Here is a 25,888-nt window from a genome sequence, read left to right on the forward strand (position 1 = left end):
AAATATACCACATGAAAAGACATTTGATATTTAAACTACATTATTAAGCTATGTTAATGTATTATTTTCGTTTTTGTTATTACACAATTGATCCTAACTAATTGATGGTATAACTTTGTAATAAGGGGCATAATAGGAAACACAAAAATGTTAAGAAACAAAAATACCTATTTTACCCTTAATTAGTAAGTTACACTATATACTATTTATGGTTAGTTAAGTAAAAAAGTTATTGCTATTTCAATCGATGCATTCAATCAATGTATCATGCTCTCCCCTAATTCATAAAAACAATTTTTGTTTCACTTTATAGCATAATGAAAAGTCATGCACATTTTCTCTTTCTATTATATTTCTATGGTTTTGTTTTGTATTTCCTCTACTTTTTCTTTATAGTAATTGCTTTCGTATTTTCTATTTTTCAACTGCACATCTCTATTTTTCAAAATAAATAAACCAGAAAGTAACAATTGTTTTGGATTTTTGGACAAGCTAAAAGAAAGATGAGTAAATTACAACCACCTCTGAGTTGAGGTATAATTACAAAAAAAATCTTTTTTTCTTCGTATAATGGCATCCACACGTGTACATTGTATCCATCGTACACGTTCACCCTTTGTCAAAATAATTTTTTTTTTAGATTTCGTGGAATATTTCATAGTCTATCCCCAATTCCCCATTTTACCCCGACATAGGAGTCCCAATAAAATAGCTCATTTAAGACAAAAATATCCTTAGGGAGAAGTGGGTAACATTTAAAATTTCAGAGGATTCAATTATAATATATTTTCAAGTTAAAAAATATATTTGTAATTTAATTCCATGTGCAGCTGCCGACGGCTCTGGAGAGGGGTGGGTAATTGAGGCTGAAAACGAAGATGAGTACTATATTCTTTGGTTTAAATTTTATCAACTCGACACTACCCAGATGATGATAATTGGGTACTCTTGCTATTAACATTGCGGTTTATGTGGAGGATCTAAATCTTTTGGTAACTCCTGAAGAGCTCATAAAGACCGCAAACTATTTGATGAAAGATTTTGAGATGAAAAATCTCGGAAGGACAAAATTTTGTCTCGCCCTCCAGATCGAGCATTTGTTCAATGGAATCTTCATCCATCAGTCCACATATACAAAAAAAGATTCTAAAACGATTTGACATGGATAAATCTCATCCTTTGAGTAATCCTAAGGTTGTTCGATCGGTGGATATAAAGAAAGATCCATTCCGCCATAGAGAAGAGAATGAAGAATTACTTGGTCCAGAAGTACCTTATCATAGTGCCATTGGGGGACTAATGTATCTTGCAAGTAACACTAGACATGATATTGCTTTCTCGGTCAACTTATTAGCACCATAGTAATGCAACAAAATCGAGAAACTGTTAAATGCCTCAAATTACCACCATCCTTATATGTATGTTTGAATAACCAATCTCCCTTTTTATGTTTGTATTTGCTATTTAATATTAAATATTTGTCATAACGATTTTTTTGAGAATTTGAACAAAATTAAAATATGGAATAAGTTTAATGATATAGTTTTTTTTATTTTTTTTGTTATGATTAAATTGGTTTTGAAATGAAATTGGATATCTAAGAGAACATGAATGTAAAAACACATGTTGAAAAAGAAAGGAGCAATAAATTATGTAACTATGTTGGTTTGACGGTTGTGCTTTTGAAAAACAACATAGTAAAAAAATATGAAATCATGTTGCTTTAAGTACACATTATAAAATTAATTTTGTAGTTAAATATTGCAATTAATCCACACTTCTTGTATAAATATAAAATGTTCTTTCAAGTTACATTGTTAAAAAAAAATAATCCACATTTTTTTAGTTTTAATACAAAATTTTATGTTAAATCACATACATAATTAACATTATAAAATTAATTAAACACGTGCGAGGCACGTGCTTTTTTCTAGTTATGTAAGACGTATAAACCTGTATAAATTAATAAAGTCGCCATTATGGAGATTCTATTAATTTAGGAAAATATTAAATTATCGTGTAACTAATTTAGATTGTTTTCACCGAATCTGGACCAAGATAAATTATTATTTATGCGAGGCTATTAACTTAACGAGTATAATTTTATCGAGAGTCTACTGTACTACAGTCACTAGTAGAAAATTTGTTTTTTACTACGAAATTGTTTGCTACGGTAAAAAGCCGTAATAAAAGGTACTTTTTACTACCGAACAATTTTGAATTCGTGGTAAATACTAGGATTTACCGTAGCAAAAAATTATTTGGTACGGCTATTTGCCGTAGCAAAGTTTTTGTCATGCCCGTATATGCTACGGGGCAAATTCGTAACAAATATGTAGCAAATGTCTTTTTACTACGAATTTGATTACCTTTTGCTACGGTTAATGATCATAGTAAAAATTCATTTTTCTACTAGTGAGTGTAGACATATTAAAGACAAAAACATGAATACTTTAGAACAGATGTATTTGATTATATTCGTACATTGATATTGCCGTTAGCTGACAAAAAATAGAATTTATGTATGTATCATTTTGTCTGAAACTTATACCAGTTTTTGTCACTAATCTCCGTTTCTCCTTCGTGTTGTTTCGTATATAAACGGACTCCGAAAACCTTCCAATTCACCAAATTATCTTTCCGCAGTACGTTCCCTAAACCAAAAATAATATCGAACACGATTTCTTTTTTTTTTTCTTTTTTTCGTTGGCGGTTACACATTTTTGTAGCAGGCTACTAAAATGGCTGCTGCAGTGACACGAGATGAGTTGACTAGGTCAATGAGCCGTAGGGCCAGCTTTTCATCATCACCGAGCACAAAGGGCTGGGCTTCGGCTAGTATCCGGGAGGCGTTCGGAGCGCCAGGTGGCGATGTATTTCAAAAGAGCGGGAGAAAAGACGACGAGGAAGAGCTTAAGTGGGCCGCTATTGAAAGGCTGCCCACTTACGATCGAATGAGAAAGGGAATCTTGAAGCAAGTTTTGGACAATGGAAGAATCGTACATGGAGAAGTCGATTTCGCTAATCTCGGTTTGCAGGATAAGAAGCAAATTATGGATAATATGTTGAAGGCTTTTGAAGATGATAACGAGAGGTTGCTTCTTCGGCTCCGAGAAAGGATTGATAGGTACACGAATTCTTAATGTTTGCTAATTATTCGAGCTTGTTTCGAGAAAAATACATTTGATCCCTCATGTTTCAAACATTCGACACTTTTAGTCCTTTTCGTCAATTTTTCGTTAAAACTAACGGAATCAGAGCGTGTGTCCATCGCTGCTTTAACTAACGTACTAATGGTAAATTGCCGGAAATGACCAAAAATGTTAAATTATTGAAACATAAAGGACCAGATGTGTTTTTAGTGAACATGGGGGACCAAATGTGAAACCGGTACAAACTCTAGGGAAGGAAACTGTAATTTTCCCAACTTGTTTTATTTAAATTGTAATTTTGTTTTCATGATCGTCGTTTTTTTAATTTAAATAGGGTCGGGATCGAGATTCCACAATGTGAAGTCAGGTTCGAACATTTATCAGTCGAAGGAGATGCTTTCGCTGGCAGCAGAGCACTTCCGACTCTGTACAATTCTACCGTAAATGCCCTTGAGGTAATTTTCTTACAATCATGTTTTCCATATATTTCTTCGATAAGCGAATAATTTTTTATTTTTTTCGTTACGAATAGGGAATTCTAAGTTCCTTAAGGCTTTTCCCTTCGAAAAAGAAGAATGTCAAGATACTAAGGGATGTATCCGGAATAGTGAAACCGTCAAGGTACGTGTACACGAAAAGTTTATAAACATGCTCTTTTAAGTATTTTAGTTCATATAACCGCATTTTAACCGTTTTCTGTGAATTTGTTTTACGAAATATTTGAATTATTATTTTCAGAATGGCACTTCTTTTGGGACCTCCGAGCTCCGGAAAAACTACATTGCTAAAAGCACTTGCTGGAAAGCTGGAGCAGAGTTTTAGGGTAAGACAAAAGTTCTTAATAGTTAATAGGGAAAATTACATGTCACCCCCTGTAAATTTCTAATTTTAACACTTTACCTCCTCAAAATTTGATAAAGTAAATATCCCCTTCAAAATACTATTCTTGTTGCACATTGCCCCGATAGCAAAATTCCGATGGATTATTCTGCACGTTGCCCATTTAAATGTTATTTTTGTTACAGTTTTCCCCTTCAAAGCATTATTTTTCTGCACTGCCCCTAAAATGTTATTCTGTTGCATGATGCCCACCAAAAATTGGCTTTTGGGGCAAAGTGCAGCCAAAACAATACATCAAGGGGGAAAAGTGCGAAAATAGGAAATTTTTATAGGGGACAAAATGAATGTTTTCGTGGTTACATTTCCGTTAATAATTAATTTATTCTCGATTTCGAATACCAGGAAAGCGGGAAGATAACTTATTGCGGCCACGAACTGAGGGAATTCATTCCTCAGAGAACTTGTGCTTACATAAGTCAACATGATCTTCACCACGGAGAAATGACGGTTCGGGAATCTTTGGATTTTGCGGGCCGTTGCTTCGGTGTTGGAGCGAGATACGAACTTTTGGCTGAGTTGTCGAGGCGGGAAAAAGATGCCGGTATCAAACCAGATGCCGAAATTGATGCCTTTATGAAAGCCATTTCAGTAGCTGGACAAAAGACTAGTTTGGTCACTGACTATGTGCTTAAGGTTAGTTTCTTGTTCTAGGGTTTATTGCATTCAGCACCCCTGTTTTTAGTCTAATTGCTAAAGAACCCCCCATGTTATAAATATTACCAAAAAACCCCTATTATGCACTTCTTTTAGCAAACTACCCTCCTAAAAAATTACAATTTCGGGGGTTGGTAAAAAACAATGCATAATAGGGGGTGCTCTTACTACTCCCTTCGTTCCTTTGTAACCGTCATTTTTCATATTTGCTCAAATATTAAAAATCTCAACAAATACTGCTTGATTTTAGGAAAAACACGTAAAAAATTACTAAAATAACCTTATCATTTAATGCTGCGATACGAGAGACTTAATACTTAATAAAGTTAAATTAATTAGGTTAAAACATGGAAAAATGCATTTAATGCAGTATTGGAACACTAAAGTGACAAATAGCGTGAAACAAAAGTATTTCTCTAAAGTGACAGTTATTGTGGAACGGAGAGAGTAATATTTATAATACGGGTGTTCCTTAACAATTCGATATAGCGGAGGGGTACTGAATGCAATAAACTCTTCTTTCTTCACTTGTACGATACCATGCTAATATATTACCACAATATTTGATAATTAGATACTTGGACTGGATATTTGTTCCGATACTATGGTCGGAGATGAAATGAGAAGGGGTATTTCCGGAGGACAAAAGAAGCGTGTGACAACCGGTAATAAATAAATTAAATTTCTTGCAGTAATTTCGGAACATAACAAGATCATTTTATTTTCTCCTTGAGCAAATAATAGTAATGCACATGTTCTCGTGCAGGAGAAATGTTGGTGGGGCCCGCAAAAGTGTTCTTCATGGACGAAATATCGACCGGTCTCGACAGCTCCACCACATTTCAAATAATCAAATATATGAAGCAAATGGTTCACATAATGGATATAACAATGATAATCTCCCTTCTCCAACCAGCACCAGAAACTTTCGATCTTTTCGATGATATAATTTTGCTTTCGGAAGGTCAAATAGTCTATCAGGGCCCACGTGAAAACGTGCTCGATTTTTTCGAGAGCGTTGGATTCAAATGCCCCGAGAGAAAAGGAGTTGCGGATTTTCTTCAAGAAGTTACTTCAAATAAAGATCAAGAACAATATTGGTCGAGAAAGAACGTACTGTACAAATATGTATCGGTATCGGATTTCGTGCATTACTTTAAATCTTTCTACGTCGGGCAGAAAATTTTCGGTGAATTGGGAATTCCGTACGACAAGAGTAGAGCTCATCCAGCTACTTTGGTGAAGGATAAATACGGTATTTCCAACAAAGATCTTTTCAAGGCGTGTTTGTCGAGGGAATGGTTGTTAATGAAGAGAAACTCGTTCGTGTACATTTTTAAAACCACGCAGATTACGATTATGGCTCTTTTTACTTTTACGGTGTTCTTTCGAACGGAGATGAAGCATGGGCATATAGACGATGGGAGGAAATTTTACGGGGCTCTTTTTTTTAGTCTTATTAATGTTATGTTTAATGGGATGGCAGAATTAGCAATGACCATTTTTCGGCTTCCCGTTTTTTTCAAACAAAGGGATGCTTTGTTTTATCCGGCTTGGGCTTTTGCGCTACCGATTTGGCTACTAAGGATTCCGATCTCGATTATGGAATCCGGGATATGGATTATTCTCACTTATTACACCGTTGGATTTGCTCCGGCCGCCAGTAGGTAAGTGCTTTCGCATTTCTGTTTTGTTGGAGATATTAATATTAAATCGGGTTTACTGCTCTTAACACCCCTGTGTTTTTTTTAATTGCTAAAAAGGTCTCTGTGTTATATTATTAGCAAAAAACCCCTCGATGATTCAATTTGTTTTAGCAAACCTCCCCCAAGAGGCTCCACGAGGTAATGTGCTAAACAAATGTATTGTAAGGGGTTTTTTTGTCTAATATTACTAACACGGTGAGATTTTTTAGCAATTTGATATAATACAAGGGTACTAAATGCAATAAACTCATATTAACATGGGGAATTTTTAGCAATTTGATATAATACGGGGTACTTAATGCAATAAACTCATATTAAATTATTCATCCCACCAAGGCTGGTCATTGAACATGGTATTATAATCAGACCAAATGAAATGTCCTATATTCAAATTCCACCGCCACCAATTTCGAAAAATTCGGTCATGCAACATTTTTGATGGGTAGTTTACGAAAACTAAGGTTGTGAATTTAATGTAATATTATATTTATTACAGGTTCTTTCGACAATACTTGGCGTTTGTGGGCATTCATCAGATGGCTTTAGGCCTCTTTCGTTTCATTGCGGCCCTCGGAAGAACGCAGGTCGTTGCAAATACACTAGGAACCTTCACATTGCTGCTGGTTTTCGTACTCGGTGGATTCATTATTGCCAAAGGTTAGCAAAAATCGAAACTTCACTCATAATATTTCACACATATAATTCATGCAAAAAGTCTAAACGCGCCTCGTTTTATTGCAGATGATCTTCAACCGTGGATGAAATGGGCTTATTACCTTTCTCCAATGTCGTACGGACAAAACGCAATCGTCCTCGTGGAATTTCTCGATCCAAGATGGTCTTTGGTGAGCCAACTATTTCTCTTTGTTGTCACACGTTTATAATTCTTCATTCGTTATTGGAAAAAAAAATCGTAATATTTGATTTGATTTACAGCCGAATGACGATACGAGATTTCCTGGTAGTACTTCCGGAAAGGAGCTTCTAGCGGGTAGGGGAATGTTCACTGAAGAACATTGGTATTGGGTTTGCGTCGTTGCTCTGTTCGGGTTTTCTCTGTTCTTCAATCTCTGTTTCGTTGCAGCACTGACGTACTTAAAGCGTAAGATTATTTTTATTATCGAAAAGAAAAATTGGTAATGAAATTGGCTAAATTCGATGTAATTGAAAATAAGATTTGATCTGAATGCAGCACTGGGAGATACGAAATCGGTTAGTTCAAACTTGGAGGACGAAAGCAAGAACGACGGAATATGCGAAGGTTTGAATTTTTTATTTTTGATTTTATTTTTCTTCATGTCATCCTTGTTAATAATGTCTGAGGTAACGATTCATCCATATCGGTAATGCAGGGAAGAATAATCAAGAACAAGAAATTGCAACCGAGGCGAATAACAAACGAGGAATGGTGCTTCCCTTCGAGCCCTTGTCACTTTCGTTCGATCACGTCAACTACTACGTCGATATGCCAGCAGTAAGCAACTTACATAATAAAAGTCATAATAGTTTGTTAGGACCTAAGTCGATAAAGAATTAATATTCGCATGCACCTTAATCTAATTTGTCAGGAAATGAAAATCGAAGGGGACGACGAAACGAGGCTGCAGTTACTGAAGGATGTAAGCGGTGCTTTTAGGCCAGGAGTTTTGACAGCATTGATGGGAGTAAGTGGTGCCGGAAAAACAACTCTAATGGACGTTTTAGCCGGAAGAAAAACCGGTGGATACATCGAAGGAGAAATCAGAATATCCGGTTACCCCAAAAATCAAGAAACGTTTGCTCGTGTAAGTGGCTATTGCGAGCAGAACGACATCCATTCTCCACACGTCACAGTTTACGAAAGTCTCCTTTATTCCGCTTGGCTTCGTCTCCCCGCAGATGTATCCAATGCAACAAGACAGGCAACTCTCTCTCTCTCTCTCTCTCTCTCTCTCTCTCTCTCTCTCTCTCTCTCTCTCTCTCTCTCTCATCATAAAAACATTTTCTTGATCTAAGGAAATATATATCTTTTTGTTTTTTTTTTTTTAATTTTCAGATGTTTGTTGAGGAAGTGATGCAGTTAGTGGAGTTGAACTCGTTGAGAGGATCTTTAGTTGGTCTACCTGGAGTCGATGGTTTATCCACCGAACAGAGAAAAAGGCTTACAATTGCAGTCGAACTTGTCGCAAATCCGTCGATTATTTTCATGGACGAACCAACTTCCGGTTTGGATGCTAGAGCTGCTGCCATTGTTATGCGTGCTGTCAGGAACACGGTCGACACTGGGAGAACCGTTGTCTGCACTATTCATCAACCGAGCATCGATATTTTCGAATCATTTGACGAGGTACTTTTTTCGTTTTCTAGCTATACGTAATTGTCTTGTAAGAATTCACGATATTTTGAGGCTAATTATTATATATATTTTCTGTAGCTATTTCTGATGAAGAGAGGTGGACAAGTTATATATGCTGGAGCTCTTGGCACCAATTCTCAGCTTCTAGTAGAATACTTTGAGGTGAGTTTTTCTTTCTCTTTTTTTTTAAGTTTATTGCATTTTAATACGCCTGGGCTATACCGAATTGCTAAAAACTCCTCGTGTTATAAATACTAGCAAAAAAATACCCTGTGATTCATTTTTTTAGCACATAACCCCCTAAGTGGTGCCTGTTCAGGGGTAGTTTGCTAATAGAATTGAATCATAAGAGCGATTTTGCTAATATTTATAACACGGGGAGTTTTTTGTTTTTTGACAATTAGAGTAAACATAGGGTTCTAAATACAATAAAGCCATATTTTTTTCAAGTTTGTGGTGGTCTATTCCAAAATTGGAAAAATGAACTATTTGGCCATATAAACATATTCACATATCATGCAGTCGATTCCCGGGGTGCCGAAAATCACGTACGGATACAATCCCGCGACATGGATGCTCGAAGTTAGTTCATCGGCAGTCGAAACTCAACTCGGGATTGACTTTGCAGAAGCATACTCCAACTCTTCTCTGCATAGGTTAACTCACATAGAAAAACTAATCTTAATTACTTTTAATTTATCTTACATAGTTGCAACAAATTATCTTTCAGTCGAATTTATTTCTCTGTTCTCCGTTGTCCTGAATACTTGCAGCAAGAATCTCGAACTGAATAAGAAGTTGAGCATTCCCGAACAAGGATCCCACGACCTGTACTTCCCGACTAAATACTCACAACCGTTCCTCGTACAGTTCAACGCGTGTTTTTGGAAACAACACTGGTCTTATTGGAGGAACCCACAGTACAACGTTATCCGTTTTTTCATGACAACCGTAATCGGAATCATATTCGGAGTCATCTTTTGGGATAAAGGAGACAAAATGTAAGTTAGATTTTCATGTTGTATATTTTTGCATGTTTTTTCTTGAAATTACGAGCACCAGGGGTCATCTGCAAAAGATTGTAACCACAGGGGGTTGAGTGCTATTTACCCTTTAAACTTTTTAATTTTTTAATTTTTTTAAATTTATTTTGAATAGCCTTAAAGAACAAGACCTGTCGAATCTTATGGGAGCAATGTACGCGGCTGTACTTTTCCTCGGAGGAACGAACACTTCCGCGGTGCAGTCTGTGGTTGCAATAGAAAGAACGGTCTTTTACCGCGAAACAGCAGCTGGCATGTTTTCGGCATTGCCCTACGCGTTTGCGCAGGTAAAAATAAACAAAGTCGGTTATTACGATCTTGTCTGATTAATTAATCGAACAAATCAACTAAATGTTTATTTGTAATGTTATTATTTTCGCAGGTTTCGGTTGAAACAATCTATGTTGCGATTCAGACATTTGTATACAGTCTACTACTCTACTCAATGATCGGTTTCGAGTGGGGTGCGACGAAATTCTTATGGTTTTATTACTACGTATTTATGTGCTTCGTATACTTCACACTATACGGAATGATGCTTGTGGCTCTCACACCGAGTTATCAAATAGCTGCTATTGTCATGTCGTTCTTCCTTAGCTTCTGGAATCTCTTCTCCGGTTTTCTCATTCCAAGAATGGTAAGCACAAAAATAAAAAGAAAAATATACACTTTTCGCCTCTCAAGTTTACCTAAATTCCACATTTGGTCCCTTTTTGTTCAGAAGAAATAGATTTAGTCCCTCGTGTTTTAATAATTTAACTGTTTTGGTCATTTCCGTCAATTTAGCGTTAGTCCGTCAGTTAAGACAATAATGCATACATGCTTGATTCCGTTAGTACTAATGGAAAATTGACAGGAGAAACCAGAAGTATTAAATTTTTGAAACAGGAGGGACAAAATCTATTTTTTGAGACCAAGTGTGAAATCGGGCTGAATCTGAGGAATAAAAAGTGTAATTTTCCCATTCGTTGTACTTTCTAAAAAAATAAAATATTTTTTTGTATGGATAAAAAATGCAGGAAATTCCGATATGGTGGAGATGGTACTACTGGGGGTCACCGGTTGCATGGACGATATACGGGCTAGTGACATCACAGGTGGGGGAGAAAATGGACAATGTACATGTACCCGAGCATGGAGACATGCCGATTAAGGACTACCTTAAACAATTTCTAGGTTATGAATCTGATTTTCTTGGGTATGTTGCACTGGCACATGTTGGATGGGCATTGCTTTTCTTCTTTGTGTTTGTGTATGGGATTAAGGTTTTGAATTTCCAGAGGAGGTAGATTTCAAGAATGTAGTCTTTTTTTTTTTTTTTTTTTTTTTTTGATTGTACAATAATGTCATTTGATTATTGCCTTAGAATGAAATAAAAAGTATTTGATTTGTGTCTACTCTACAAATCAATGAGAACATATGTAGCACATAAACTTCAACTTTTTAATGTTTCCTGCGAAAATTTGAAGACATCTGCTGGACACCTTATAGGTTATTTTGCAATTTCTAAAAAGTTAGAAAAATATTTGAATAGTAAATTTTTAAATATTTTTGTTGTTTCCCTAATTATTTATATGATTTAGTGATCGATTGCAAATTGACATTTGATAGTAATTTTTATTTTGAATATCTTTGTATGAAAATATATAAAAAGAGTTTAAAACCTTATATATGTATATATATATATATATATATATATATATATATATATATATATATTTATAAATATACCCTTATACTTTTAATATTTCAACGTTTTCCCAAGTTCCCGAATCCCCATTTGTCGAGATATGCCGTTTTCCCGTGTCCGTTTGCCAATTTTTCTGTATCGCCATTTCCGTGTCCGTTTTACATAGAATAGAACAAGGATCGTAAGAGACCATCTATTAGGCAATTCATGAATCTATTAGGCAGTAATTCAAATTATCTTAACAATGTCTAATGAAATTGACTCAATCTCACTTTCCCCCCTTAGAATACAAAGTTTGTTCACTTTGCACTCTTGCGAAAAAATTCAAGCCATACTTATTTCTTAACTGAAATTGAAGATAACTACTAATTAAAACTAAACGGACAAATGGACGTGATAAATGATAATATATATCTAACAGAAAACAAAAGATTGAAACTTTCTCATGGACAAATGCACATCAAGTATTTATATATTAGTGGAGTCGTTTGATGTTTTTTAATGACCTTTTGCTTCCAATTGTCAATTAAAGGTATAATTACAGTTTTGATACCTATATCATATACTTTTATCGATTTGATCCTTCAACTTTATCCGGCAAGAAAAATTTGTCCTCAAATAACTAGTTTTATTTACAAGTTTTGTCTATAGTTTGAAATCGCTGTTAGTTTAGACGGAAGAGTCTCATGCGAGGCACGTGACAGTTCACATCAACCCCTTATTTTTACCTCTATTGTTAATTTAACCCGACTATCACTTTATTCTTATAATTTTGTCCAAATAAAATTCAATTCGATAAATTAAATGTACTAAAAATGTGAAATGACAAACACCCCTCACTGAATTTTGACTTCTTGATAAATCCATTTTTTTTAATTGATATTTGTTATGAACCCAATTGACTGGAATAATCCAAAATGCCCCTATTTAATATTACTGAAAACTGATATGCTAAATCCCACACCAATTTTACCAAATCATACACACAATTGAAAAATTTTCTCCCTAAAATCTATCTTCTCCTTCCCCACCCTTCTTCTTTTTCCCTAACTTTTTCACAAAACCACGCACTAAAAACGTCCATATCATTCCAAGTTCGAATTTGAGAAAAATCTTCATGTGTTCAAACTAAAATAAAGTTGGAATTTGAGAAAAAAATCGAATTAATATGAATTTAAATAATAAAAAAGACATAATGAAATTGAAAAATATTAAATATAATAAACCTAAACTCACTTTTTATGATTATTCACGTGAAAGATTAACGGATTTTGAGTGACATGGAAAAAATCATCATAGAAAAAAGTTAGAGAGAGATTTTTTTTTAATTTATGTGTGGGGTTTAGTAAATTTTAGTGTGGGATTTAGCATGCCCCTACTGAAAATTACCATATTATATTATTTTAAAAAATCTATTACTTTTTTGGTAGATATGCAAATCCCCATATTTTCTCCCCACACCATCCCCTAATTCTCTCCCTATCACGCCATTTCAGTTTAAGTTTTATTATTATTTTTTTTATTTTTTAAATGGTTTTTTAATATCAATTTAAAACAAAAATTAGTTTTTTTTTTCACTTTTTTAAATAGTTCATATTTAAAAAAATTGAAATACACTACATACTCATCGAAAACCACTATGAAATTATAGTAAAAATTACTACAAAATAAACATAATCCACATTAATATTAATGTAATCCACTCTATAATTAACGAAAATCACTCAATAATTAACGAAAATTACTATGTAATTAACAAATTCCATTGCAAAATTCACTAAAACCTTATCAATTTACAAAATCACTCTGTAATTAATGAAAACCACTGTATAATTAAAGAATTCGATTACAAAAATCCATTCTGTAATTAATGAAAACTACTATGTAATGAATGAAATCATTAGTACATGTAATTAATGAATTCCACTATGTATAACCAAACATGTTCATACATATGCGATTCTCTCGAGAATCGAACAACATTAACCCCTAGCGCCGCCAGAGATCTCTGTTGTGCCAAGCGTAGCTAAAATAGAGAAACACATATTTTTTGGGGGGGGAGGCGTATATTAAGAGAGAGAGAGAGAGAGAGAGAGAGTTATTTAAGATATATATATGGATACAAATATTATATATCTTTTAATATCAAAATTAAATATATTTTATTTCTTAGTTAGGAGTATAATGATAATAATTAAGTGTTTTAATTAATTTAAAAATAATAATAAAAGTTGTTTTGGATTTATTTAAAAAATGTAAAATAAAAATGGGCTCATTGTAATGACACTTGTGTAATGGGGGACTTTTGTGAAATTTTCCCTATATTTTATTCACAAATATTATTTATTTATTTATATTATTATTTTTAATTGAAAACACTATAACTAATTTGATAATACCAAATTTAATTAAGGAGTTTTTTTAAATAAATATAATCTATTTCATTATTTTGTAATTATTGAAAATAAAGAATATGTAAAAGAAATGATTAAACATATATTATAATTCCAGAAATATTATTTTTAGTCGTTTATACAATAAAATCAATTTTTCCTTGTACTACAAATTTTATGGTAATTTTATTATTATTTTAATAATTTTTAATACTATTTCAGTTTAAAAAAAAAAAGGTGACACACGATCACGTCCCTCGCATGTGGTTTTTCTGTCCAAACTAACATCAATTTCAAACAGTGGACGGAAAGTGTAAAAAAACTGGTCATTTGAGGACCAATTTTGTGCCAGAAAAAGTTGAAGGACCAAAATCAGAAAAAAATGTGTAATATAAGGAACAAAAAATGTAATTATCCCTCAATTAAACTACCAAAGATTCATCTAGATCATATTATATCCAACGTGCAAAGGATTGAATCCATCATCATATTTCTACACATATACTTGAATACTTCCAAGAAGTTCTTCGCCATGAATTTGGACTTGTTTGTCTCAAGGCATCTTGTTTGTTTTCATTTGTCGTCACTGTTTTACTTCTTTAAACAATAGGTATTAATCTGTAAAACCAATGTTATATATATCAGAATGTGCCAAATGGGACTTATATATATGGTGATGAAACACTCTCTCACATAGAAACTTCCTCAGTAATAGGACAATAACCTAATCATATTATATTACACACACACACACTAATATAGCTCCATTTAATTTCTTGTTTGCCAACACAATTATATTCTTTAGAGTTTCACTCTAATGGAGTTATCGTCATTTTGCCATTTTTTCCTACTTGCGTTCCTATTTTCGGTTCATAATCACTCGACAACCGCAAAAACGAGCAATATCGACAACGATCGATCTTCACTTCTTACATTAAAATCCCACATAACCTCAGATCCTTACAATAGTCTTACAAATAATTGGACCACCGAAGCCTCTGTTTGCAGCTGGATTGGAGTCACTTGCGACCCTCTCCACAATAGGGTGATCGGGTTGGATATTTCAAATATGGGCCTCGTAGGCACAATCCCACCCGAAATCGAAAATCTTTCGTCTCTCGTGACACTCAACTTGGGATATAACCGTTTCCATGGTCCTATCCCTTCATCCGTATTCAATATGTCGTTGTTGGAAACTATTTCGGTCGCGAGCAATAGCTTATCCGGGAACCTACCGGTGGATATTTGCGGCCATGGTAGTCTTGGTAGGCTCGTTGAACTTGATCTATCTTATAACGATTTCGATGGCGAAATGCCGTCGAGTTTGGGCCAATGTTCACAACTTGAAGTTCTATCGTTAGTTGCCAACAGTTTCGATGGAAAGGTGCCGAGAGGAATTGGGAACATCACACGGCTTCAACAATTATATCTTGGTGTCAACAATTTTTCTGGTAAGATTTGCACTAAGATCAAATTATCTAAAGCCCCTCAAATATTCATAATTACCAAAAACAGCCATTCTGACTAACGGTTGACCAAATTTCTTTACACAAAAATGTATAATGTCTAAAGAGCTAGCAATCGGGCCATGTGAGCCGAGATTGGGATGGCTCAAGCTCACATACCATTGGACCTTGTTACTATAGGCTCAACTCACATAGCACCGGACCTCATTAGTATAGGCTCAAACTCAGCTCATGTACTTTTTTGGGTTTCGGGTTTATATCAGACCCCATTACTATATAATTGTAATGAGTAAAAAAAATATAAAATTAAGTGATAAACAAGATTTACCTCTATTAAAGTCAATCTAAAAAAACCCTAAACGATCTTTGCAAGTTATTGTAAAAACTTAAAATAAGACCGAAAGAAGTAAAAAAACAAAAATAGTAACTCTTATTATTGGAAAAGTTTTATATTTTCAAATTTCGGTGATAACTTTCAGCAATTGGATTTCGATGGGTATTTTGCATTTGATTCCTTTTTAACTTATTGCCACCGCCACCACTTAATTCCTTTTATTTTTACTTTTTTCTTTGGAAAAGAAAATAATCTTCTACAATCGTAACTTGTATGTTGAGTCATAGCATTAAAATAATAAATATATTATATATTTTATTATTAACATAATCGGTCAGGCCTTATTCGGGTTGAGCCATAGTAGGCTCAAACTCAGCTCATAAATAAATCGAGTTTAGTGAAATGGCTCAAACTCAGCCCGCTCACTAATAAGTAGGCTCGTGTCAAATATAGTCGGGCCGAGCTCGGTTAGGCCCGACTCAATTGCCGGTCCTAAATGTCTATAATGCCCATTAGTTATAAAATAAAATTAAAAGAAAAATCATAAATTACCGAAAATATTTTTGGTCATGTCAGTTTATCCATTTTCAGAAGAGTGGATTGCATTTACTACCCCTGTGTAAATCATATACGCGCGATTCCCCACTGTCATGAAAAAATTAGCAACCCAACCCCCCCCCCCCCCCCCAACTAATTATATGAGTCAAAGGCGAAAATCCCCTCGGAGCATATCGTGTGTCGCACTCCCGAATTGTGCGATTTTTTCTTCATTTTTGCATGTGAAATGACATAATTACCCCCAAAAGCCTACAACATCTCTCCCCTCTCCTCTCTTCTTCGTCTGCTTCGACTTTTTGTCCTTTTTTCTTTGGAATAAAGCCTATTAGGCAAAGATCGCGGCGAATATGAGTTAGACGGCGGGTGCTGGGATGTTGAGCAAATATGGCGCCGGAGAAGAGTTGGGTGGTGGTGGTGGAGGCTGGTTCTGTGAAGAAGATTAACTTTTTTCTTTCTTTAATTAATTTTTGAAAGTTGCAATTTAACCTCTTTAAGTTTTCGTAAATTCAATTTGGTCCCCAAGTTTTAAAAATTACTCGTTGAAGAACAGGGTCTTTTGTTTTCGCAAAAGCCTCCGAGGATATTTTGTCTTTTCACAGCTAGGCAATAGACAAAAAATAAATGGGTCAAGTATGCAATCTAAAAATTACCACGAGGTGTTTTGCTAATTTTATTATGGGGATTATTTGTCAAAAGTCCCCCATTACACATGTCTAATTACACTAGATCCATTTTTTTTAGAACTTTTTGAGATAAATCCATTTAATTATTAAATAATAAAAAATAATAAATTATCACTATTATACCCCTAACTTAAAAGTAACGTATGTTTTATGATTGGAAATAAAAAAAATTAAAAAAGATTTGTAATATATTTTCCTATTTTATAGTAACAACACATCATCATATCCCACGATTGCGCCCCTTAATTACAGAGAAACCGTTTCATAGATATCTGTATTTTTCCACACTTCCTCTACCGATCCAATTGTACGAGCAGAACGTTTCATATTAACAACATACAGAGTGGTTCTCGTGCTATTACTCAAACTCTGTAAGTTCTTAACAGTCATGTTCTCTTTCTTTTTTTTTTTTTTCTTGGTGTTCGAAATTATGTGTACATGAAAGCAACTGTTTTTTTCCCAGCCATTGTTACGCGGTTGTTAGCATATACGAACCTTTCAAAATACAGAGTGGTGTCTACGAATAATAGCCGACACCCATAATATTAATGATTTTTATTTTTGTGCAAAAATATGTTAATATGAATACAGAGTGGTTTTCCCCGACATTGGTATGTGATTTTTAACATATAGCCGATCGAACTTTTTTGAAAATTCAGAGTGGTTTTCACTTGTTTTTTTATGGGTTCAAAATTATGTTAATATGAATGCATCTACGTGGCAAAATAAAAGTGGTTTTCAGTAAATAACAGAGTGATGTTCACGATTTCATTGTTTTATTGGTACAGGGGTACATTAACGTAACAATAATCAGTGGTTTTCAACAAAATATATAGTGGGAAAATATAGAGTCTAATTATGCAATACAATTGTTAAAAAAAATACATAGTGGTTCTCGTGCTTCTCCGCAAACCGAGATAGTGCGTAATAGTCATGGGTTTAGCACTTTTTGAATTAATTTTAATACGAATTCACATTTTTTATGCTGTCGTAGGATATATTCGATCGATAATTTAAAATGTCATAGTGGTTTTGATATATTCCCGGATTACAACGTTACATGTCCGTTTTAAAATTATGAACAATGTACATGTCAGATGTGTAATGTATGTCTCAATCGTGGTAATAGGGTATTTTTTTCCCATATCTAATAGCATGTTTTTTTTTTCGTCATAATTTACCATGTAATTATTTTGTGCAGTTTTCATGGATTCCAACGTGACATTTGTGTTGAGGTTTCGAGGGATTGTTGCAATAAAACGATGGTCTGATAGCATGAATTTTGATTCATTGATAAAATATGTTTGGTCTGATAGCATGAATTTTGTTCACGAAGCTCATCAAGTAATCAACTACCCCCTTGCCCCAGTTGTAGTCGTTCAGCTTTTCCAAATTGTTACAAATCCTAAATATCCACCAACTGACTACTTCACCGCCGTTTATGAACAATACATTTGCCAATATATGTATGATTATTATCCTAATTTTATCTTCGATATCATCATGTAAATCACTGGCAATGTACTTTAATAGCTGGACCTTCAAGTATTTTGGCCGCAGCTTCTTGTACTCTTTGAATTTGCGCATCGCCAACGGTGAAGCCGAACGGTTTGCCCTCTTTCTGTCAACCTCCATTGACCCAGACGTTATGCCGAATATCAAATCACATTCTTCTGGTGTAATCACTAATTCCTTCCCTCCGAGATTGAAACACTTGCTCTGTTTGTCGTATGTCATTAACAGCGCAGCTGTACCACTTTGCGTAGCTCTCACCGACCGTCGTGTAATCTGTCTTCTCAGGAACGACATGACAAAATGATAGAATGGTGTTTTCCGCAGGCAGTCTAAATGTGGTTGTCGTAGAGGCATGTCACGGAAGAAGGTGACAGTTTTACAGATTCCACCACGGAATTGTCGCGTCCATGTTTTTTCTTGCCGGACGGTTTGTCCCAATTTCTTCATATCATCTACGAATAAAAAGTTAAAATATCGTTGGTTATGCATTGATTGACAACCACATATCAGTGCATAAACAACTGAATATGTATAGTAATATATATTTATACACTCCAACACTAATTAACATTCATACAAGCACCAAAACAACGCATTGATGAAAACTGTTTAAAAAACAATACAAAACGTACCATTAAGTGGTTTTAGATAACACCATTAAAGGAAAAAAAAACATTCTTGCACACTTCCGAACAAGTTGAATCACGACACATACATTTTTTTTTTTAAATTCTGAAGCAAAACATACATAAATTACACAACATTTGTACCAACTGCACTTAATTCATAAACACATTACATTTTTCAAAACCACATAATTAAAACCACATACTTATTTAAGGCACCAATCACAACACTTAATCGCATACCATTTAGAACACTTAATACACTTAATACAGAACCACCGAATAAAGACCATGAATGAAAACCACTTATTCGAGTACCATTAAGAACACATATTACACTTAATATCTACGAAAAACAAACTTACTACAAAAACCACCGAATATGTTTCAAACTCAAAACCACTAAATCGTAACCACATATTTTTTTGTGGTTTAAAAACCAACTCATATAACCAGACGAACAAAATAGCATGTAAATATGGTTGCTGAAAACCACTAATACATAAATAGATTTTGAGACTTTTGTGGTGGTTTTGAGCTCAACCCTTAAAACCACTAAAACAAAGGAAAGTATATATTTTGGTTGTAACAACAAAACCCAGGAAAAACCACATTAACACTTAAATGTTTGAACATATACATACCAGGATGTGCAAAACATCCAAGTAACAGACTTCCACTTCAAACATTATTTTGGAACCAAATAAGTTGTTTCCAAATTAAGAATGCACTTCGAAACTGTAATTGGGCAAACACCCATCCCAAAAACAAAACAAAATTGAAACATTTTTTCACAATTTACGGATTTAAAAACTCACCAGCATCTACGGGCATAATGTCAGGACCGGTTTTGGATTTCCTTTTCCCTGTAAAAAAATACAGATTACAACTTGCACATGCACAAAACAATGAGAACACCCATTTCGATTTATTGTGGTTTTCTACTACTTGAACGGAATCAACCTATGGTGACACCGATTACTTACTTTTCGCTGCTGATTTTTGTACCATCTTGCCGTTGTACAAAAATACGATGAAATTTCGCTTCCTCTAGCAGTTTTCGTCTCTGATTTCAGCGTAAAAGAAGAACGTCTTCTACCGTAGTGTGGGGCATTGCAGAAAACGGGGGATAATGGGCTTAGCCGGAGTGGTTTTTTCTACCGTGATTTGGGGGGAAGAGAGGCGAAATATACGTCAATTTGATTTTGGGATTGATATGGGTTTTGATTTATTTTTGGGAGGGATTTGGTATTAAAGTACCGTAATATTTAGTTTAATTTTTTAGTGGGGGCATATACGGATTTTCAAGTCCAATGGACTTATCTCAAAAATCATTAATTAATTATGGATTTATCAAGAATAAAAAATCCAATGGAGGGTGTTTGCCATATTCCCCCTTTATTATGATAGGGGGTTCACGTAGATGACATTTACACAGGTGTAGTAAATGCAATTCATTCATTTAGGAAGCTAGTCTCTATATGTTTCTTAATTTCAGTGTTACATAAATCAATTTGAAAAAACCCTTTTGTTCCAAATTTATCTGAGTTTTTAATTTTACGCGTTTGATTGAACTCGGTTGGATACTTGGATCCAAGTTTGACAACGTCAGCACTACATCACCACGTGTTGGCTGTTGTCAGCACTATTTCGTCAGCACTAGGTCAGCTTGATTACTGATTTGACAAACAGATTTGTTAACTTTTTTTTTCTAACATTGATTCACTCAGTTGTATATTTTAGTTGTTGGGTAAATTACGATTGATGAAATTACGAAAAAAATCTCATCGTTGGTAATTACAATCACCCCGTAACTATAAAATTTCGTACACGTACACTTTTATGGTGTTAAATTCAACATAATCTTATAGATTTCGTGAAATGTTCTCTAGTTTGTACTCGTTTTGGTGCAAAATGCAGTTTCTAGTGCATCAGAATCTGATATTTACAAGCCAAGGGACACATCTTATAATCATCTTGTTTCAAAATGTGGAGATCGAATGTAGTAAAATGGGTACGAACTGGAAAATATTCCACCTAATCTTAAATATTCCACTAAATTTGACACCGCAAGGGTGGACGTCACTACAAGAAAAAATTGCATTAGCAACACCCCAATTGTGACAAATGCAAAAATTGTCATTTAATGTAGACAACATCTTTTTGGGGTAATATGCTAAGTGTCCCTCAAATCACCTAATTTGAATTAAATGACAACCTTAAATTTAACCTTTTAATTAAATCCCTATTTTCAAATAATATATGGGCCACATCCTTTGATTTTTTTTAATCCCTAGTTTACCCTTGTACCTTAAATATAATATTCACGTTTCTCCAACTTATCAGATTTAATCCCTAGTTTTCTTTTCTCTGCTTCTCTCTCGTTCTCTCCTTCACGTTTTTTCCCTTTCTCAATCTCTTTCTCTCCACATCTCTCTCGCCGGTAATGGTTGGCTGGAGATGGTAGCTATGGTCGGTGGGCTATGGTGGCGGAAAAAAACAGATTTGTAAATTCCGGCGGTGGATCGAGAGGGCTTGTTGGAGGCGACGACCGCCGGTGAAGGCACAATGGCGGGTGGAGGCGGCGGCCACCGGTGGAGACGGTGGCGACGGGTGGAATCGGCGGGGCGGGTGGAAGGTGTGGCAGGGGGCTGTGATTATGGTTGAGATATTATGGAAAGTATTTTTTGACTAATTAATTAGATCTAATTTCCTTGTGTTTTGAAAGATTTTGCTTGATTTGGGTTGTTCAAATGTCAGATCTAGGTTTTTCCAAAGTTGGTAGGTGACTATGGTCACGGCGGCTGCGAGCGTGGGTTGCTAGGGTTGGCAGCGGCTGCGTTGGTGGCTAGGGTTTGTGACGGCTAAGAGTTTTTGGTGGCTAGGGTTTGGTAGTATACCATAGTACACCACTGGTGTAGTATACCATAGTACACCACTACACTATATAGTATACTACAGTACGTCGTAGTATACCATAGTCTATTACAGAAAAAATAAAAAATATGTAAATTGAAATTAAAAAAAAAATAGCATTTTTTATTCGCAATTCTCAATATTATGTAGAAAAAAGAAGAAAAAAAATAAAGAATTTTTTATAATAGTGTATAAAATGCTAAAATGAATAACGAGGAAAATGAAGACAAACGGATATTTTGAAGAAAAAAAATATTAGATAAAAATATTAAATGCATAATAAATAAAATGATAAATGCAGTTTGGAATTTACTTAATGAATATTTTGAATTTGTCAGTGGAGGGGCATTATTGGAATGAATTTTATAAATGATGTGAAGCAAATGTTTAATTAGACTTGTCATTTAGTTCAAATAAGTTTTGTCACCAGGGACCTATATCCTAAGACCCCCATCTTTTTTATTGTCACTAATAGCTCTTTTTGTTGTCACTTAATCCTTATTTATTGTCACTATAGAGCAGTACCACCCCGTTAGTGACAAGCATAGTGACAACACTTTTTGCCTAACTGTGTGAAAAATAGTGTAGTCACTCAAAAAAAATTTGTTTTTTGTAGTGCGTGTAAGAAGATTCATAGTTAAATGGTGTGGTTGTAATTACCCAAACATAGAGAGTTATTCGTAATTCGACCTTACCTTAGAGGATTGGACGTAATTTACCCTTCGGTTGTTTTCTCACATCAGCCCATATATTGTATTTAATCATATTGATATATACCAATGTAGTGATCCCCTATATATTATCATGCAGGTACTATACCAGAAGAAATTGGTCTTCTAAATAAACTGCAGATATTGGAAATGACATATAATCAGTTGACGGGCCCGTTACCTCCGACGATTTTTAACATATCTTCGTTGCAATATATTTACTTGTTCGGTAATATCTTATCAGGAAATCTGCCTATCGACATATGCAAACATAATCTGAATGCTCTTCATTTAAATGACAACATGCTCAGTGGGGAAATACCATCTAATCTTGGACGATGTCCGAAACTTCATGCGTTATATCTATCATTCAACAGATTTAGTGGTTCGGTGCCAAGAGAAATCGGGAATTTGACGAGACTTGAAGATGTATTACTTGGAAGCAACGCTTTGAGTGGTAAGATTCGTTCTCTTTGCATATAATCATTGATCGTTAACCTCTTTATATGTTGCATTCGTATAATTAGATAGCGTTTTAATTAGAGTGTGCTTTGCTAAGCTTATAAGCTGTTAAAAATGGAGTACAAGATGTTTAAGAGCTTATAAGTTCTTCCAAAGTGTTTGGTAATTTTATTTTTTTAAATCTTAAAAATTCACAAAATAAGCTGTTGATTCTTAATTTTACAAGTTTTCTGTATATATTTCAGGCAACATTCCTTGGGAAATATTCACAACCAATATCCGGACGATCGATCTCTCCAACAATTTATTACAAGGTTCTATACCACTAACAATCGGAACATCTCGAAATTTGGTTTCACTCAATCTTGCAAAAAGCAATATTTCCGGTAGAATACCTTCCACAATTGGGAACCTGCAGTACTTATCTCTCTTAATACTCCATTCCAACAAACTCATAGGCGACATTCCGTCGTCCATTTGCAACGTAACATCTCTTCAATATCTTCATCTGTCAAGTAACAATTTAGAAGGACCAATTCCAAATTGTTTAGGACACTTGAGCACAACTTTAGGGGTCTTGCATTTGAAGGGTAATAATTTTCGTGGTCCGATTCCGACAACGTTTTCAAAGGGTTGTACCCTTCAGTCGATAAACTTGAACGGTAATAAATTCGACGGAAAGTTACCACAATCCCTCGTCAACTGCGGACAACTGGAGGTTATTGATATCGGCAACAATGGAATACGAGACGTGTTTCCTTATTGGATGGAAACTCTTCTTGAGCTTCGGGTGCTTGTCTTGAGGTCTAATAAATTAAATGGTGACATATTATCTACTTCAAGGGATAAGCTTCCGTTTCCCAAGTTGCAAGTTTTGGATGTATCGTTGAATCAATTTACCGGCTCGTTGCCTAGTGGATATTTGAGCAATCTTAGAGCCATGACGGTTGTGGAGGGAAGGAGAATCGAGAAAGGAAATTGGTTTTCGAATTATCAAGAGTCGATCGTGTTTGTTTTGAAAGGTGTGGAGCTTCCCGTGATGAGAATCCTACAAACATTTACAACCGTTGACTTGTCCGGGAATAGATTTTCCGGAACTATTCCGCAATCCATAGGAAATCTTAACTCTCTACGGTACTTGAATTTGTCTCGTAATAGCATCACGGGAAGTATACCATCGTCTCTTGGAAATATGAGCATACTTGAATCTTTGGACCTGTCTTCGAACGAATTGGTCGGGGAAATTCCATTGCAATTGACAAGTCTCACATTTCTTTCTTTGTTAAATCTTTCGTTCAATAATCTTGTGGGGCAGATACCTCAATCAAGTACCGGCCAATTTCCTACATTTGACAACAGTTCGTATATGGGAAACTCGGGATTGTGTGGGTTTCCATTGACAAAAATGTGTGGACAAAACGAGGTACGGCCTTTGCCTCCAATATTACCACAAGGTGATGATTCTGGCTTTTTCGATGGTTTTGGTTGGCAAGCGGTTGTTTTGGGGTATGGATGTGGATTTGTATTTGGAACTACTATCGGTTATTTCAAATTTCGATACCGAAGGCCAAAATGGTTTGTAGGCCTCTTTTTCAATGTTTAATGAAAGTTAAATTGAAAGGAATTGAAGAAAGTATGTGGAATTAGAAAATACTTGATTAAAAATGTAATTAGTGGTTCTTTGAGCTTCAGTTAGAACTCTTCTATTAAACAAATTCATACAAACAGGATAAAAATGTAACAACTAAAATCTATAAATCCCAAGTTAGGGGACCTAATGATGAGTTTTTTTACGTCAGGGGTCCCGATTGCAAAAAAGAAAAACTAAAGTGGCCTCACTACAAAAATATGTACACATGCGAGTGGAGGGAATTAATGACTGGAAGATGCCGCAGCCTCTGTGTTAACTGCAAAGGTGAGGGCCGGGGGTAAAAAAAAACTAACACGTGGCGAAATGTTAGTGGTTCAATTCTAAGTATAAAAAATTACCTTCACTCTTCACGACAGTGTATTGGAATTCAACTGCATTTCGAAACTCGCGTTTCTTTTTCTTGATTTTCATCAGAAAAGAAGCCTTGCCGAGCATCGTATTAATTTCGTCCGTGGCAAGTTTAAGGCCCTGCTATGAATACACGGATGAGATGTACGTAGCGAATTTTTTTATCTATTTTTTATAATTAATATGAGAGATTTTCTTGCTTAATAACCTTGTCGAACATCTCCATGCAGGCTACGGCATTCACACGTGTAAACTCGACAGCCTGTTCTCCAAAGGCGATAACATCCAACGAGCCACTGGGATCGGTAATGGTTAGGAGTATGCTTTCGCTGCATTAATGCACGTGTGATTAGTGAATAATATTAATTTAAAATAGCTATTTTTATCATTTTTAAATATCTATCATACTGTGGTGTAGCAGTAGTATTCTTCTTGCAAATATTGCAAGTGTAATTGTAGTTGTAATCTGCACTAACAGCGGAACGACATTCTCCGCATCCCATATAGAATCCTTTCTGGTTACGCCGAGTGATTTTTGCCGTAACTCTGACATCGAATTCGTCAACCTTCAATAAATTAAACGTGTGCCACCATAGGCAAGAATTAATTAATAGAAGATAATTTGTTGCGGTAATTGATAAATTAAATTGTACGCCATCGATCAGCATTCACCTTCGTGTCGACAAATATGTCCGAAATTGAGGAGATTTTATCGAAGTGTTGCTTTCCTTTTACAGTTTCTACTA

At 34.8% G+C, this 25,888-nt stretch overlaps 3 protein-coding genes and 1 long non-coding RNA gene across 8 annotated transcripts; 2 read left to right on the forward strand and 2 right to left on the reverse strand.

Moving 5' to 3' along the window:
• Positions 1-2,705: 2,705 nt before the first annotated feature.
• LOC105957326 (pleiotropic drug resistance protein 2) lies at positions 2,706-11,109 on the forward strand. 5 transcript variants are annotated; one of them, XM_012981256.2, is made up of 20 exons: positions 2,706-3,127; positions 3,487-3,607; positions 3,685-3,773; positions 3,891-3,975; positions 4,395-4,685; positions 5,281-5,371; positions 5,473-6,373; positions 6,909-7,069; positions 7,154-7,257; positions 7,349-7,514; positions 7,605-7,679; positions 7,738-7,886; positions 7,981-8,313; positions 8,448-8,738; positions 8,826-8,909; positions 9,270-9,403; positions 9,521-9,748; positions 9,906-10,077; positions 10,173-10,427; positions 10,810-11,109. In XM_012981256.2, exons 1-20 carry the CDS (start codon positions 2,742-2,744, stop codon positions 11,077-11,079), a joined length of 4,386 nt encoding a protein of 1,461 aa, XP_012836710.2. In that variant the 5' UTR covers positions 2,706-2,741; the 3' UTR covers positions 11,080-11,109. The 5 variants fall into 5 exon arrangements, with proteins under 5 accessions (XP_012836710.2, XP_088676073.1, XP_088676074.1 ...); XM_088819947.1 differs by having other exon boundaries at positions 7,605-7,673; positions 7,765-7,886; XM_088819948.1 differs by having other exon boundaries at positions 7,605-7,673; positions 7,780-7,886.
• Positions 11,110-14,690: 3,581 nt separating this feature from the next.
• On the forward strand, positions 14,691-24,780 carry LOC105957324 (uncharacterized). Its single transcript, XM_088819094.1, has 3 exons — positions 14,691-15,324; positions 22,782-23,138; positions 23,389-24,780. The coding sequence occupies exons 1-3, from the start codon at positions 14,691-14,693 to the stop codon at positions 24,744-24,746; spliced, it is 2,349 nt and encodes a 782-aa protein (XP_088675220.1). The 3' UTR covers positions 24,747-24,780.
• LOC148770283 (uncharacterized) lies at positions 18,202-19,959 on the reverse strand. Its single transcript, XM_088818830.1, has 2 exons — positions 19,874-19,959; positions 18,202-18,881 (listed from the first exon to the last, which is right to left on the reverse strand). Exons 1-2 carry the CDS (start codon positions 19,887-19,889, stop codon positions 18,202-18,204), a joined length of 696 nt encoding a protein of 231 aa, XP_088674956.1. The 5' UTR covers positions 19,890-19,959.
• A 69-nt stretch (positions 24,781-24,849) lies between the features above and the next one.
• LOC148770284 (uncharacterized) lies at positions 24,850-25,490 on the reverse strand. Its single transcript, XR_016031577.1, has 3 exons — positions 25,351-25,490; positions 25,133-25,262; positions 24,850-25,050 (listed from the first exon to the last, which is right to left on the reverse strand). It is a non-coding gene; the product is annotated as an uncharacterized LOC148770284 (long non-coding RNA).
• Positions 25,491-25,888: the final 398 nt, after the last annotated feature.

Source organism: Erythranthe guttata, chromosome 6 (assembly GCF_056151865.1).
Source record: "Erythranthe guttata isolate IM_541 chromosome 6, IM_541, whole genome shotgun sequence".
NCBI lineage: Eukaryota > Viridiplantae > Streptophyta > Magnoliopsida > Lamiales > Phrymaceae > Erythranthe > Erythranthe guttata.

What these genes read in the sequence shown, in the direction of transcription:
- LOC105957324 (XM_088819094.1), top strand. Translation starts at nt 14,691, where the DNA reads ATGGAGTTATCGTCATTTTGCCATTTTTTCCTACTTGCGTTCCTATTT. An exon ending in TGGTGTCAACAATTTTTCTG is followed by an intron (nt 15,325 to 22,781) that starts GTAAGATTTGCA and finishes ATTATCATGCAG; the next exon opens with GTACTATACCAGAAGAAATT. An exon ending in TGGAAGCAACGCTTTGAGTG is followed by an intron (nt 23,139 to 23,388) that starts GTAAGATTCGTT and finishes TATATATTTCAG; the next exon opens with GCAACATTCCTTGGGAAATA.
- LOC105957326 (XM_012981256.2), top strand. Translation starts at nt 2,742, where the DNA reads ATGGCTGCTGCAGTGACACGAGATGAGTTGACTAGGTCAATGAGCCGT. An exon ending in GGAATAGTGAAACCGTCAAG is followed by an intron (nt 3,774 to 3,890) that starts GTACGTGTACAC and finishes TATTATTTTCAG; the next exon opens with AATGGCACTTCTTTTGGGAC. An exon ending in TCGATCCAAGATGGTCTTTG is followed by an intron (nt 7,258 to 7,348) that starts GTGAGCCAACTA and finishes TTTGATTTACAG; the next exon opens with CCGAATGACGATACGAGATT.